This window comes from Plectropomus leopardus, chromosome 11, assembly GCF_026936395.1.
Source record: "Plectropomus leopardus strain MGB_pleo_1.0 chromosome 11, ASM2693639v1, whole genome shotgun sequence".
NCBI classification, from domain to species: domain Eukaryota; kingdom Metazoa; phylum Chordata; class Actinopteri; order Perciformes; family Serranidae; genus Plectropomus; species Plectropomus leopardus.
In genome coordinates this window covers 8,281,997-8,299,383 of record NC_142186.1, presented here as the reverse complement: position 1 = coordinate 8,299,383, position 17,387 = coordinate 8,281,997, and the positions used below count along the sequence as shown (strand labels likewise).

At 38.9% G+C, this 17,387-nt stretch overlaps 1 protein-coding gene across 1 annotated transcript in view; it reads right to left on the bottom strand.

Annotated features, from left to right (window-relative positions):
- Positions 1–17,387, bottom strand: part of ube3d (ubiquitin protein ligase E3D) — a 31,247-nt gene that overhangs the window by 9,433 nt on the left and 4,427 nt on the right. The window contains exons 4-9 of the mRNA XM_042490481.2: positions 14,748–14,970; positions 13,527–13,599; positions 13,374–13,452; positions 11,929–12,037; positions 8,878–9,044; positions 4,331–4,469 (exon numbers count right to left, since the gene is read on the bottom strand). Coding sequence (XP_042346415.2) covers positions 4,331–4,469; positions 8,878–9,044; positions 11,929–12,037; positions 13,374–13,452; positions 13,527–13,599; positions 14,748–14,970 — 790 coding nt within the window. The remainder of the gene's footprint in view (positions 1–4,330; positions 4,470–8,877; positions 9,045–11,928; positions 12,038–13,373; positions 13,453–13,526; positions 13,600–14,747; positions 14,971–17,387) is intronic.

The following is a 17,387-nucleotide window of genomic DNA, read 5'->3' as shown; positions in this document are numbered from 1 at the left end:
CATCATTTGATCGTTCATCAAATGTAACTCTTCAGATCATAATAAGTTTTCAGACTGCCATTCGACTTCGACTTTTTAAACAGTGTTTTTAACAGGGACTCTCAGATGCTCTCAGACCATCTCCGGTAACTCGAGATGGCCCTATGATCACATTACCTTCCTGTCCTCTGCCGCCTATAGCACAAGCCTCTACTATCAGGAAGTGTTCAAGTGTGTCAATTTATCACACTCTCTTTACAGCTGTAACCGCTTCCAGCACCAGACAGATACTGTGTCCTATGTCTGGGTCGCTCTATCTGTGGCTTCTCAATTTCAGCGGAGCCCTAATTCCTGATTGTTTGTCATCCTAAGAGTTTGTGCTGTTGGAGCTTTTTAATGTGTGAGGCACATTACCATTACAACAAGAGAGGAGCCTACTGTAGGTGAGATAAGTAGAATAGCAATCTAGTGTTTAATTTCCTTCTCCTTCTAAGGTGACATACTGCTGAATTTCAGCTTCTATATAATGTCATTCCAACAAGACAGATCACAGCGTGCTAGAAAAATATAAAAGTTCTGTCTCTTTGAGCTGGGCTTGACATTATGAGTTTAGAAAGGCTACTACTCATTGATTGTTGTTAGTAAACCAAAATCTTTTTGTTCTTTAGTCATAAGCTTGGAGATTGGAGTTTTGTTAGTCATACAGCTAGATATATTACAAACACATTGCCTTTCTCCGGCCTCGTATGGCATGCTTTAGCAGCATGGTGGCACGGCAAACCGTGATCCTGCTGCAGTGTGCACACTCAAGTTGTAGGTGCTCTGTGCGGCTAGTCGAAACATCAATACATCATTATGAAAACTACTGCAGTTTCTTGGAATTATTGACTGTTCACCAATCCCTGGCCCCCTAAATTACTGTTGCGATAGTATATTAAGCTTGTCATTCTCACAGCACAGAAGTTTACAGTGATAAGCGTGGCAGATTTACCACTCAATATTTGCAGGAATTCTTGAAATGGGTTCTCGTTTTGAGACAGAGGTAAAAAGAAAAAAAACCATCTAATTTCTAGCTGACAGCCTTCGATTTGCCGCCCAAAATGGCAACTGCTGACAGATTTCATTAACTGTAGCTGGCTAATTATGCAGTAATGCAGTATTACCCCCATCGCCCACAAGTGTGTTTGTGCTGTGAAACGGTGACATGAGTTAAGTAGAGGGTGTTTGTGTAGGTGCAGTGCTGTCCATAGTGCTGAAACAGAGCAGAGGACACTTAAAGATAAACAGACAGACAGACAGACAGACAGAACATGTCACGGTTCCTTAGATTGTAAATAAAACTTCTGGGCCTATCACCCCAGCCCCCACCCTTATTGTAGAAATCCACAGCCAGAGGGGAAAAGACAGACAGCGCTGCAAACCAGCATAAACAGCAGTTTCTACATGCCACCCCTGCTATTTTTGAGTGATTATGGGGGATTTTCTGTTTCATAAATGTAGATAAATATTGTTTTGTGATGCCAGTTTTGTTTAGTTTTAAAAGCTAACTCATAGGTGTTGTTGAATGTGCCTGTGGATTTTTGATGTGTTCTGAGACCTTTTCTGTGTTCTTGTGCACGCACACTTTGACTCTTACAAGAAACTTAATAAAATCTTTTGTTAATGTAAGATAAAAACCATTCCCCAGTCTAAAATATTATATATTTTATTTTATATTGTGTATTGTATTTTATTAACATTTATTTTATTTATTTATTTTTGTCTCCACAAACACCTGATGACCCCTAGAAATTATATACAACCCCCAATTTGAGTACTACTGTGCTAAAAAACTGAGGAGGCATTCACATCAGGGAACCAGGCCTTACCCGAGTAAACTTGACCCTAAGTGCAGTTTGTATAATTAGTGAGAACACTGCGTACTGTACCCAGGCACAGTTCATTGATAAATGCCCAGGTCCACTTGAAAAGATGGTCTCAGGTACAGTTCATTTGTACTTGGGCATCAGGTGGAGTACAGGGTGGACTGCTATATAACGTGAGCAGCAGCTGACGAGTTGTATAGCAAAGGCATTTCTCAAAGCCGCCCGCCGGTCTCCTTCGAAATCTGCAAATGCATGCATCGATCTAACCCTCTCAACTGTAGTCCATGGGTGATAAACTGAGAAGGCAGACAATAGGATTGTTCTTGACTTTGTCTCCAAAATATAAACAACAGTAGACACAATGTGAAGGTGGATTCCAGTATATGAGCTTGGATACTTGCAACTTTTGCACTCTTCTATACTGTATCAACAACGAAAACAAATGACCCGCAGGTGATGATGCAAGTGCACTCGGACACAGAACAACATCACTAATGTGAAAGCTGAGTGGTGGGGGAGTGGAGAGTGGAGGAAATTGTACTCAGGCACTGTACAAATCAATTGTACCTAATATTAAAATGCCCTGAGGCTAAAGCTGTCCGAGGCAAAAACAAGTCAGCACCCTTACTAGGTAATAATCCATGTTGAAGACATGGAAACAAAAAAGCAGCACTGTTCTTAGATCACAGATATAACTGACCTCATAATAACCTTAAGGTATGATAAGGAAAAATCTAAGACCTGTAGTGAAGGTGTCTGTCAAACTTCAGACCACATTTTTGCTTCCTCTTGCACACAGGATGATGGAATCTTTTTTGAGTTATTAATGTGAAATCTCTACAGAAAACACATACTCGGATATGTTTTTTTTTCAAGAAAGTATTCCTTCTTCTATGCATTACTCCAATTTAAATCAAAGAGCGACTCCAAGCCCTCATGAGACTAGGCCTACAATAAAAGAGGCTTCACATGACGTCCAACAACAGACGTCCTTCTAAAAGATTTGCTAAACGTATGTTATTCAACCTCTGGTACTTTTTAGCAGACAGAAAAGTTGTTTAAGTGGTGGGAGTCACTTCCTAAACTTCCTAAGCAGGAAGTGGAGGATAATGGTGCTAATTACCCCTGTCACTATGTTGAAAAGAGCTAGGAGAATAGAGTTGTCAGCAAAGTTAACACCTCCTATTTTCTAGTCAAAAGGTTTTTTCTCTGCAACTCGAACTAAATATACACTTTTTGTTCAGTTACAGGTGTATAGGAGCTGGAATAGGGCTGACAAAAGTAAAACCTTACATTTGACCCACATAATCCCTAAAGCGAAGCTGTTAACTGAAAGCTCTGAATCATGAAATTAATTAAGGCGGGATAAAAACACAAGTCAAGCACTGCTGCTGAATAATGGATAAACAAGGCGCTGTAAGTAACAAGTAAGTGAAATAAGTGATCGCTGTCGGCAGAAAGAGTCCCTGCTGCTTTATACAAAACATGAAGATAAATTAAAAGACTTTCAGAGTCTCTCGACTTTTATAGCACAGCATCAGTATAAGCATTTTACACATACCAAACGAGAATACCGCTTCTTGGTTGAATGCCTTTGTGTACCAGTGAAGTTGCATTTACAGTTAACATCCATGTCTGTGAAAATATAACAGCTTCACAAGCATCTTCCCCCAGCAGCACCCGAGATTTATAAAGTCAGCAGTTTCAAGGTGGACACCCAAGGTTAGTGTCATCAATTCAGTATCTGACTAAGTGTCTCCTCTTCTTTTCCTGAGGTATGATGTTGAAGTGTTTTTTTTTAGAATATTATGTCACAGTGAATGTGACCTCTGACCTTTTGAATATAAAATGTAAGCACTGCATTATTATATTATATTAAACATTTATGTGATTTTTTTTCCCCCATTCTTAGCATATGGATTCTTCAGTTATGGCCAAAAACATGTTTTAAGAGGTCACAGTGACCTTGACCCTTTGACCTATGACCACCAAATTCTAATTAGTTCATCAAGTGAATGTTTGTGCCAAATTTGAGGAAACTCCCTCAAAGCTTTCTTTAGATACTGTGTTCACAAGAATGAGATGGTCACAACCTCACATTGACCTTGACTTCTGACGAAAAAAAGAAAAAACCTTGACCTTTGACATATGATCACCAAATTCTTATCACCTTATTCTTGGGTGCAAGTGGACGTTTGTGCCAAATTTGAGGAAACTCCCTCAAGGCCTACTTGCGATGCAGCACTGATGAGATTGAGATGGACGCAAAGTCCAAGTGAACTTACCTTTGACCACCAAAATCGAATCAGTTCATCGTTAAATCAAAGTGGATGTTTGTGCCAAATCTGAAGAAATTCCCTTAAGGCATTCTTGAGATATTGGGTTCACAAAAATGGGATGGACAGACAGATGAATGGATGGACGGACATTGCCAGCGCAGAGGCATAAAAATATGTGGCCCTTAGAGTAAGTAGTCATGGTCTTACCTCATAGGATCTCATGCGACGCATAGATGCAGGAAGCGTAGAATTGCTGTCGTCTATAACTTGCAGCAGCTCCTCACACACCTTCAGCGGCAGCACTACAGGATGTCCGATGGCGTTGACCTCCCAACTCGTTACAATGCTGAAAACACAGAGTAGAGTGGGAGTGATTTATAGTGACTGCCACAACATTAAACAACCAACATGATGCCCAGAATAGCTGCTGTAAATCCCACATTGAAGCATTTGCCCTGGTGCTTTAATTAAGTCGTTTTTAACTGTAAATTGAACCAGATAATCATTGTTACATAAAAGTGGATTGATGGTGAGTGTGTGTGTGCGCCATCAATACACTGTATGTCTGTGTGTGAGACATAGAGAAGAGGGGACTGAAGGAGAAGAGGAAGAGTGATTGGGAGAGGAAAGATTGATGCTCTGTCAGCGTGCAGTGCCGATTCAGTTTGTTTGGGGTGACATTTAGCCATCTGTGCAGTTCCTGAGAGGAAAAAGTGTTCACAAAGTTTCAGAGGTTCTACTTAAAACATCACACTGAAGAAACACTGCTACCGTAGCTATTCTAACATGCATAGGAAAGTTGCTATCAGCCACTTCAAAAAACTAGTATCTCAATGGTTTTGTAACAATGGCATATGAGCATTTTGTGTATGGCTCAGAGACCAGCTGTTACAAAGATAACAAATATATATAGCATATATCTATATAGCAAATATATAAAGTGAGGTACAATCTAGAACTGTAATGTCTTTGGGAAAATGTAGCCCACACAGTGTATACTTTCCTAATTTACTAAAATAAAGAACATCTCTTATCCAAGCCTACTGGGATGGAGGAGAGGGTGATTCCAACAAAGAAATGTCAGTCACGAATAAGAACAAGAAGGCCACAAGATCTGCTTCAAATCTAGGATGGACCGAAGTATCTTATATTACATAAAATAGTGCTGTTCATGCAACTGGATCAAAGGACACCTGAGGTGGGCCTGATAATGTCTTAAAAAGATTAGACCAGAAGTTATGAAGAGATGGGCCAGACCAAATCATATGAATGGGCAAGATTTTGTCAACACCTCTGATAAATATGGTTAATATCAGGATAAATTTGAGAAAGTCTGAGTTTTGTCCAGTGAGTACGGTCTATGAGTTTACAGTGGGTTTGGCCTTTTTTTAATGTGGGGGGGTGGTATTAAGAAAGCCTCAATGGAAGGCTTACAGGCTGGTAGGGAAATTCAGAGCCTGGACTAAACTACAAACTTGTAAATATCTACAAAAAAAACCAAAACAATGCCCTTATATAAAAATCACTAAATGATTTAATGCAGAGATTAGACACACGTAAAAAGCTCAGCCTATTAGAGAAGGGTGGACAGGGTAAAAGGTAGATATAGGCCCCTACAATGAAAAGCTTTGCAATCCAAAATGACATCTAAATTGATTCCAGATTTTGAGAGCCTTCTTGACTATAACAGTTTTGCTTTATTCTGAGTGAGCTGAACCACAAGAGCTGAAAACAAAAGCAGCCGGTGAAGAAGGCCTACAAAAAGTGGTTCCATCCTCAACCAAGCTGGGGCATTATGCAAGCGATGCTGAAGTATGCTTAAGCTGGCCGCCAAGTGATAGAAGTTAACATTTGGTTGGGGCATGCCTCCCACATCTTTGGTCTCTGCAAGTATACTTTGCAGGTTCTTGATTTTTCATATCCCAAATGACCCCTGAGTTTTTTTAAAATAATGATTTTGGGAACAAGATAGTACAAAGCAAATCTAATGAAGTTATGCAGCATATTGACCCAAACCAGTCTACATCATAATTCTTTGTGAATGGAAATGTAGTTAGTGTTATCTACAGTAAGGTTTGATTACTCAAATATCAGACGAATTTCTTTAAAAAAAGAAGCCAGGCATACATTTTTCATTCGACTCAATTTCCGTATCCATGAGACCTCATTCACATTGTCCCGGACTGTGATGGTGCCTGCGACTTTCACTCAACTCATAATCAAGTCACTGCCATTAGTGACAAGCGTAATCCACTTAGGCACTGGCTCACCGATTCTCCAGCCAATTATTGGCTGTTTTAACAAGGCACACTGCAACCTCCAGCTGCACTCGACTGTAACCGACTGTATCCTGAATAAGAGGGCCATCGTCCAGGGAGTTCAGCTCCCCAGGCATAACATTTAATTTAAAAATGTCAGAGATGAGTGATGAAGGATGAATGGTAAATTACAGAGGGGGAAATGGAAGTGTGAGTAACACCAGCATTTAGCTTTGCAAGACTTCAGGGAAATCTCAGAAAAAAAAAAAAAGAAATAAAAGAAATTATATATGTATATATTTATTTATCAAAAAAAAATAAAACAGGTGCTCAAATGTGAAGCACCCTAAAGTGAAGACTTTAAAACAAAATTAAAAATAAAGGTAGAGCGATAAATTGGTCAGGCCGTTACATTGGTCAATATTAGCATATTGCAGATAAATATGATAAATGAAAATAAATTGCAGAAAGGCAGCACATACCAGATCCAGTCCTTCAGTTTTAACCTTTCACAATAAAAGCCCTAGCATACACTGTGTAACTGAAATTAAAATAATACAGTAATACAGTGCATGGCACAGTTGGGCTCCTGTGGAGAAATACAGAAGTTATGCAGTTGAGAAAATGAGGTGCCAAAGGAAAGGGCTGCGTGAAAGCAAGGTACGGCAGTGAAAATACTCTAAATAAAGTGCCCACTTTGACTTTTTTTCTTTTCTTTTTAGGTAGGCCTTTTTTCTACTGATTTATTTTTATTATTATTTGGGGGGCTTTTGGGCCTTTATTGGATAGGACAGCTTCTGTGTGAAAGGGGGAGAGAGAGGGGATGACATGCAGCAAAGGGCAGAGGGTGGAATCAAACCCACGGCTGCAGCGTCAAGGACACAGCCCTTACACATGTGGCTTCCGCCTTACTAGGTGAGCTACTGGGGACCACACATAGCCCTTTTTAAAGATGCTATCTGCACCATCACTGCAGCAAAAAAATAAAAAATAAAAAAATAAAAAATCACAATTAAAAGCTCCAAACCAAAATGTTCATTATCATACATTCCAGCAGGAATATGATGGAATGGAATATGAGAAATTAACAACATTGTCAACCAAGATTACATGTTCTCCCTGATGTTATCCTGTAGCTACATGAAGCAGTGTAATGCATGTAATGTAAACACTTAGCAGTGATTAGATGTCAACTTTTAAATTACTCCTCTATGGCAGTGTACTTAGTATTTTTGGATTGAGGGCAAAATGGGACATTTAAGGATGTCATCTTGGGCTTTGGGAAACACTGATTAACATTTTCCATAATATTTTCTATCATTTTATAGTACAAACAACAATCAATTAAAGGAGAGAATGATCGACAAATGTATAAACAAAGAAAATAATTGTTAACTGCAGCCAGAGAGCTGATGTCATCTTGTTGCAAAGGTAGTAAAAAAAAATGCTGGAAACATACTATTCAGAATGGTCTGAAGCCTGAGGTTTTTGCCTACAGGGATTACTTTTACACACATTTACCTAATTATTTGAAATTTTGGCTAAGTTTATTTATAACATCCAAAGCTGCAACATTATATATGACAGAATATGAGGAAAAGCATTATAGTTCCACTTTAAAATGACATTGGCAGAACGAAAAAATTCACACACTCAGAGAGAGTTAATTCTTATTCTGGCTTAAGGAAAACAGCAGTACACTTTCTGTCATGGCTTTTTTTTTTAAACCAGTATGACGTCTCTTTTGGTACCCAGCATGCACCTTGGGTATAATGGCTTCTCATGCATAACTGAGCTCATATAGTTCTTCATGTCATTTAAATGCACTCCTACTGCTTTGACTGTAAAGACAAGCGTTTCTCCTTTCATGCAAGTTTTACCTCTAATTACCCTTTCTCCGTCAGTCAGCCGGTGGGCTTGTCAGTATGGTAGAAACAACAAAACGTCTCTGTTCTGCCTTCACTCTACGCGGCTGCAGGGAAAAGGAGGAGGAGGAGGTGAAAAAAACGCTGAGTGCTGATTCAGTTGAAAATAATGAGGGTGGAAGGCTCTTCCAGTGGGGTGCTGCTGTACTGAACATGGAGAACCACATGCAGCACATCCACCTACACCTCTCTAATGCATCACAGCAAGGTACACAGGGCCCTTCTCCAGTCAAAACAACATCCCCTGGATGTGCAACAAATATGAGCGTGACTTACGCAACTGACAACACTGAGATGATAAACACCTTTGATGGCAATCTTATTCCGAAAGAACAGACAATTATGTCTAAGCGGGGACCCTTAGCGCTAAGTGTTCTAAAACCTGAAATCTGTTCACCAACAAAGCGGTGTTTCATTCCTCGCAGTGAGCCGGGACAGGTGGTGATTGAGAGGGTGCATTGGAGAGATGAAAGGATAAGATTAAGAAGAGGAAAACAAAGATGAAAAGGGGGGGGGGGGGGGGGGGGTGGGGGGTGGAGGGTTGGAGGATGCGGTAAGACTTCTCGCTTACTCTCTCTGCTGGATGCCTGTGTCAGAGCAGGCGGTGTAGAGGAGTTTCAGGGCTCTGGCAGCTCCGGGTGATGGACTGTGAAGAGCGGGGGAGCTGATAGACCTCTCACCCCCGACACACGTTTCTGGGACTGACGCTGTGATGGAGTCGCTGTTCAGCAGCCAGAGCTGCAGGAGGAGCAGACAGGTCACTAAACACTTGAGATACACATGCCGGATGTCATGTGGGCGGAGGAATCACACTCCACCACATCAGCTCAACGCATCCACTCATGCACACCAGGGTGACAGCATCATAGATGTCTTATAAACATTAGGCCTCAAGCAAGAAATGATATACAAACATTTTTTAAATTTTTTTACTTATTTTTGCTTGCATCCACAATTTGTTCTTGTTTTGCTACTACCCATTATTTTTTGGAATTCGCCAATATTTATTTTCTTAGGTAAGAGAAAATGTTACCCAGTGCAAGGAAAGATTAATTTTACATTTGAGGAATATTTTAAAAAATGCATAAATATCATTTAATCAAATTTAGATTATGTTTTAGAGTAATTCTTATGACTGGATTATTAATTTCAGGGTTAAAGAAATATTACAATACTTGATGCATTGAACCAAATTACTGTAATTTCAGTTACTGTGCACCCCTCCGCTGAAATTTACTCACGTACTCAAGTACTGTACTTCAGTAGAGGAACTTTAGGTTACTTTCCACTTCTACTCCATGACACTTCAGAGGGAAATTTTCTACTTTTTACTCACCTACTATTATTAGATATCTACTTTACAAATTAAGGTTTTTGTGCACATTCCATATGAATCAATCTTTTTTCATGCAAAACAAATTTCATGGTTCCAGCTTCTCTTATACACTATATGTATGATGACTTGCTGCTTTTCCTTTAAATTATTTTAATTATTCCAATTTAATAAATGTATTTAAACCTTTCTGCAGCATGCGTCTTTTCCTTTTAATACTTCATTACATTCCCTTGCAATCAGATTTACTTAAGTTTGTTTAACAGTAGGCCTACGTCAATTTCACTATTGCAGAGGCCCTTTTTTCTTACAGCCTTTTTTGGTGTCATGTCTTCAATCTTGGCCATGTAGTGTTTAGGAGACCACACCATGTTAAAAGGTGACTCATCATCAAGTGGGATTTATCACTGAGGACACCTTGGTAAGAGCAAATTTTGGATGGTTGAGAGCGTTAAGTGCATCTGGAGTTGACTTCTATTATATTTTCCCTCTTATCAGAAAATTTAGATAAAAGATGAGAGAAATTTAGGAGAATGTTGCTGCATGAGGCACAGTGGTCTTATATCACTTGATAAGATACAAGGTCTTTTACAGGTCGTGTTAATTCTAACCGCCAGCAACACTGCAAATGTCTCTGAGTCTTTTCTTTCATCAGCTGTTTCTCTAACCTTTAACCGAATATTTAAGGTTGGGCAGCTGGACATATATATCTTTTGTCGGGACTGGCTGAGTACATTGCTGGTTGTTTTTTGGGGGCTATTATTGTCATATTACTTTGCTAATTTAATGTTCTGCCACCAGAGAATGAGTGAGAGGCGCTGCTCAGTGGGCAGCTGGCACAGTGATAAAACGGAGTGTGGAAATAGGTCTGGCTATGGGACACTACTCAGCAATAGACTCTCTTTCAGCAAGCTAACACAGTCGCACAAAGAGGCAACGGCAGAGAGAGACAGCAGGGAAAACAGCATGTAAAAACCATCTAATGTGGTGACTTAAGTGTTTATTTCGTCCTTTTTTGGTTAGATAATTTATAACCTTTAAAACTTATTTGCTATATCTTTGAGGGGGTTAACCAGCACACACACTGTTGTTTCTTAGCCCTCCTTTCTTTTCTAACAGCATTGAAGAAATCAATAGAGTCTAGTCATGACTCCAACTCCCTCCACACACACACTCCCCAGCTGTGGAGTCGGTAATTTGTTGCTTTCAGTTGGTGTTGGAACTAAAAAAAGTACAAGACGAGCATATTTTACATTGTAAGTGATAGTAGAGTTGTAACATTCAACTTCACTATGTAGTATTATAACATATGCACATGTCTTTTTCTGTGAAGGACTTTTGATTTACAAAAGTAATATTTACTTTTCAAGCAGAATCACAAATTTGGTGCAAGAATGCTTTATGCTTACTTTGGTATTTTGTAACCATCATCAACTATACAAGCACAGTTGTAGCAGGTAAAGGGGATACTGATTTCATACACTTTTATGTCATGAAAGAAAAAACAAGAAAAAATATTTGAAGAGCGCAAAAAGAGATGGCGAATGAGATGGCATGTCTCTGACATGCCAAACAGTGTCGAGAAAACACTGATCATTAACGTGAAACTGCTTTATTCAGTGTTTTAATCTAGTTTTAATCACCTGCTCTGTTCGTTTTGGAGAGAAAGAGACCTCTGCCCGCCATCTATAATCCTAAACACCTTCTGAACACTGAAAGAATTCAAACCGGGAGAAATTTTAGCCGGTTGCAATCTGCAGTCTTCACTGTTAGATGCCACTAAATACCCCAAAATCGTACACACTGTTCCTTTAGGTAATTCACATTCACATTTAATTTCACACAAGATGAATTATAATGTTACTGCCTTCCTTTTCAATGAAGTTTTAATATGCTGCAGTTTAAATTCTGGCAAATTATGGAATACCGGGGACATTTTATGTTATCCAAATGGTGAGACATGCAAACATCACCCACCAGCTTCAGTTAAAATGACATCAATTTTGGATTATAAACACTAAAGCACTAACTTTTAAACTCAACCCTACTGTAAATCACATGCAGTGGAGTGTTTCTGTTGTTATACAAAGAGCCACTTGTATTAATCCACTTGTAGCTGATGGTTAAGAGGCTAAAAGCCTAGCAGTACGCTCAACAAATCAGTCAATTAGTTTTTCCAAATTGCTTGTCGAACCTGTGTCATCACCCTTTCCCACTTCTCAAATAATTGAGCAGTCTATTTTTACCCGAACTTCATGTGCTTCTTTGATTATGCCAGCTCGTTCTCACCAATAAGAAGGCTTTTCCATCAGGAGTCTGGACAGAGAAGTGGAAGGTGCTCAGTGAGGTGGACAGCCCCAACAGCCGGGCTGCTACAGTCTTCTCCAGGAAGAGGGATCTGTCCAAAAGACAAAATGTTCCTTTATTTTTCATATTTCATATTAAAAATTGACTTAACATTCTCTGTAAAAAAAAAAAACAAGAACGAAGAACTCATAGTTATACAGACTGGAGGTACTGGCGGCTTGTGCAAGATGACATGGTGTTTGTCTTTTTGTTTCTCACCAAACACCTCCAAGATCTCCAATCACCACCATCAAGTTATGGAAAAAATAAGTTGCAATTAATGGTCATGTGTATGCCCAGAACACATTTTCCAAAATGGGACTGTAAGTCAAATAATACTGCCAGTCATTAAGTTCATGTACAGCAGCTTTAACACAGAAAATGTTTTTCAAAAGATGGGGAAAAAACCTCTGATGCTTGGGCTTAATCTTTAAATTATTCACACTTATTGCACTGTAGGATTATTAAAATGTTTAATGCAGACCTACTATTACAAAAGGCTGAACACCGTGCTGACATGTGTCATTCTGCAAAGTCTGAGCAAAATCCAGTCAGTGGGGTGTCATATTGGTTGAGGCTGGCATAAAATTAAACTAGGAGTGATTTATAGTCCATGTCCTGATTTGACTTTGAAGGACAAAAATATACAAAAAAGGTCACAATGGTAAATCTTCATTTTCTCTCCTTTATCTCGGATGTATAACAGCCACTTTTCATCCATTTCCTCATGAAAGAATGTGGTTTCAACAAGGTTCCCTAACATTTTCATAGAAAAAATAAAAAAATTTCCATGACTTTTCAAGGACCTTGCCAAAACATTTCCATGACCATTAACAATGTGTAAGTACATGGACAGAACAACATAGTACACTGTACTTCAAATGTTAATTATTAGCAAGCATTTAAACCTTTGAAACCTGAGTAAATTGCTTTGAGCAATTTGGCATAAAATATCCTGCAAATTTCAATAAATCAGGAAAAGGGGACAAGAAAATAAACTGAAAATGGGTTTTAAAGAGAGAAATACAAAATAATTTGAAAAAAAAAAAAGAAAGATACTTTCTAAAAACACTTTTACTTTAACTTTTTTAATAACGTCTTGCTAATTTTGGGTCATTTGTTGTTGAGTTGCTCATTACTTTCTTTTCATGTTTTCTGAAAGGAATCAAGACAATTTTCTCAGATTTTAAAGGATTAAATACAACATTAACAATTTATAAAATAAAAAATTGATACTTGGCATTTGTGTATCGAGACAATGTTGCCACATAAAATATTACAATACCATGCTTTTTTTTTTTTTTTACCCCACTCCACGTGGGAAACGTGTTTAAAAGCCACAGTTTGCTGATTGTTACCACCATAAGCTTCCCTGGATAAAAACCTGCCTGTGAAGAGAAGCTTCTGGCTTTCTGTCTCCCACAGCGGGCTCCACCACCACCTGTGTGATGTACAGTTTCAGGGTCTCTGTAGAAAACAATAGAAAAAGACTCATTAACACTGTTGAAAATAATGGTTCTAATCTATGGAGTGATATATACCTGCTGCGACAGCCTCTCCCAGCACTGAAGAACAGCTCTTGCAGGAGACAAGTGTCAGTTTGCGGCAGGGCTTCTGTGTGTAACAAAAAACTGAAAATTATTCACCTCAATATTCCCCCATCTCTAACTTGGCTGTTTTATAACTGCAATCAATAGCCACTATAACCAGGATGGAGGGCAGAAAAGGGGAAGAGACAGAGAGAGATATACAGCAGGTAGATCGTCATTTGTTCTGCTCTTTCTATCAGCCTCTCTCTCTATTTTCTCACTTTCAGTCATGCAAAGAGGGCCACTCGTGCAGAGAATGACTAATAAAAGAGTAGGGAGATCAATCCACGTCTGCAGAGTGCTAGAGTTTGACTTCACTGATGCAGCCGTCTGAGGAGTGTGTGTGTATGTGTGTGGGTGAGTAAGTACGGTACGAATGCGAATCCAATTTTTGCCTTTTATCAAAACAAATCTGGTATTGACCATTTAGTGCTTTCCACACTTCCTCCGTCACTGCAGCTAATGAGGATATTTGAAATGATAGAATTCTTATTATCCTGATGGTTAGTTCTTTCCTCCAGACTTATTTAACACCTCTTAAAAATCCTTGGTTTTCTAGGAGACTCAAAACTTCAAATGCCGGTTTAGGCCTTTAACACCTGAATCAACATCCTTCGCTGCATTCAGGTGCCTTTCACAAGCATTTACAGCTCTGAAATCTGAGTAAATTGGTTTGATTTCTTTGGAAAACATGGGGGAAAAAAGGCAAGTTGCAACTTGGCAAGAAATGTCCTACAACGTGCAAAAAAAATGTCATGGTGAGAGGAAAATTACCTAAAAATTAGCATGGTGGACTGATCAATTTTTTAAAAAAGTATATATAAAAGTATATATATATATATACACACACAGACACACATACATACATACATATATATATATATATATATATATATATATATATATATTCTATCACATTTTCTTGTGTCTTTCATGATTTTTAATCTCCTTTTTTGTGCTCATTATCAGGTAATTTTCTCCCTTTTTTTCTTTTTTTTGTTACTAATTTCTTGCAAAATTTTTGGCCATTTCTTGTTAAGTTGCTTATTGGCTTCTTCCCATGATTTTGAAAGACAACAGGCCAATTTGTTCAGGTTCCAAAGGGTTAAAGGCTTTGTCTTCCTTATAAGAATAAAAGATCAAACTGGTTGTGTCTTTCTGCACGTCCCTCACCTTTGCAACTTGACTGTCCTCTGAGCCAGCAGCACTCACTTCCTCAGTGAGAGTCTGTTCACAGCTGCTGTCTCTGGCCAGGAGGAGGAACGAGTCACCCAGTAAACAATCCTCTGCTCGGGGCAGCAGCTTCTTGTTAGCAAATGGATCAGGGTGGCAACACCAGTCGTCCACGATGGCGTTCCAGTTGCCGTTAGGGAGAGGAAGAACTCTCTGAAACACTCTGCAGAAGAAAGAGGCAAAAAAAAGCAATTAAAGGTTTTCCTTTCACAATTGTCCAGTGATATTTGGAAAATGCATCAATTGCTTCTTGCTGCAGCAGTGAAAGCTCTTATCTCCCAATAAACACAAAGGGTCAGAGAAGATCTGAATACAAAAACAGAAAACAATAAAAAAAAATACCCAAATGAAACCAGAAACTAAAGGGGGAATAGGACAAAAAGTCCTTGCGCGCAATGTTTTGAATTTTTTTTTTTTTTTTTTAGGAAAGCAGGCACAATATTCGCAATATCTAATAGCAGGATTATACTATCATGATTACATTGGATTTTCTGGCCACTTAGAAGCGGTGGAACATGGCTAAAATATTAGCAATGAGAATTTTACACATCCCAAAATAATAAAGCAACATCAGCATTAAATTGAAGTCAAGTTTCTGGGCACCTGATGACTTTAAATTAGGGGTGTCAAATATACGGCACGCGGACCAAACCTGGCCCACCATAAGGTCCAAACCAGCCTCCTAGCTGACTCTGCATACCTAATTTTGATGCACTTGTGAAGACTAAAGCCTCCTGCAGGCTGGCGAGATTTTGGCAATCTTACAAGTTTAGTGCATGCTACACTCTGCAACATGGATCTATTAAAACAACATCAAGTCTGATGTTTGCAGATGACAAAGCTGGCTATTTCATACATCATTGGTCATCTTTCATCTAGGATAGCTCAAAATCGCACAATGTATGCCAGGCTGAAGAGATGGCAGGTTTCAGGAGCAAGTTAAACAGCCGACTTCATGTCAAGTACCACTTCAGAGGCTTTTCCCCTTTGACCAGAACACAGTTCTCTGAAAAAGCAATGAATCCTTTTTGTGGTCGTATTTAAGGATATTGAGCACTGTGTAAAATGTTGTCAATCAGCAGCTTCAGAACAAAATAATCTGTATCAGACTTCTATCTTAAAACAATAATGGTGGAATCCTATTGCTAAGGCAGTATGGACGGAGTATGGAAGATGTACATGTAATGACAGTGAGCAGTAAACTGCATAAAAGAGGAAAATCTGAGACGTGTTGTTGAAATTGCACCAACGGGGTTCCCCACACATTCATATCTTTGTGGTGGCCTGCCACAATCAAAACATCTGCTACCATGTATTGATTTTATATTTTTGAAGCTAGACTGTTTATTAGGCGCTGGTGGAATATATACTCCGTTCAGTTATGCATCGCACCACATGCTCGTGTCTGATCTCCGCAAACTTGTCATAGATGGCGGATATCAAACGTTTGTGTGATGGGTTTAAGCAAAGAATAGCATCAACTGTGTTCATATCAGGTGCGTCAGGGAAATTTGGTATCTGAGATTGGAAAAAATGTCTGATTTACAAACATCTGAAAAAAATGAATATGTGGTAGGATGAACATTGCAGAGAGTTGTTCAAATGACACAAAAAAGTTATCTATACAAAGATCTTTGAAGCGCAACAAACCTTTTCTGTGCCGTTCTGTAAATGCAGTGTCAAGTAAAGAGGGCTTGAGGAAATGGTTGTTAAGGGTAGGGCAAGAGAGAGAAAAATCAAGAAAATTAAAATACCTCCTTAACTGAGCCCATACTCTCACAGTGTTTGATAACTGGGTTACCAATTGATTGGTTTGGGGGGAAAGGGAGTGGAGACTAACTCCATTTCCACCCATGAGAGACAGTCAGCTTGGTTATGAAAGTGGGACCAAAAAGCCAAACACTGCAAATGAGTTGCCAAATAACAAAAGCGGAAGTTGGGCAATGCAGGGGAAACCACTGTGTCAGGAAGAGTTTCACCTTATTTAACAGATTGAAGATTTTTTTTTTTAAAAAGGACCCTTGTGTTTTCTTGTGATGTTGATACTGAGGTAAGTAAATTGTTTGTGCAGCTTTAATATAACACTGTTTTTATTCATTTCAATAAATCATTTATCATGCACTGTTTTAGGCCTTTCAAAGAAAAGTTGCAGAGGGTACTTTGTGATCAATGAAAGAAGCATTAACCTCTGAGAATAGTCATAGTCATACCACAGAACATATTGCTACGAAGCATAATGAGGCATAATACTGTTGAAATTAGAACTTTTACCCTGCCCCAAGCATTTCTCCTGACATTTTTACTTTCTCAAGCCCCTTGCTGAAAACAAAAAAAATAAGTTTTTGGCTACTTTTATTGGGTTATTGCTGAGGAACATTGCCAGAGGCCAAGGGTCTCTGTACTGCAGCGATTGCAATTTTCAGCATGTCACATTGCCAACCAGGGAAAGCTACAAGCTGAGGGTTTTAAGAACAATACCACTGTCCAGCTGAACCACCTCAAGGTAAGAAACACAACTGTTTTTTGTTGGGTAGCGCAGACCTTTACGTCACACAGACTCTATAACTCTAACCCAGTCAG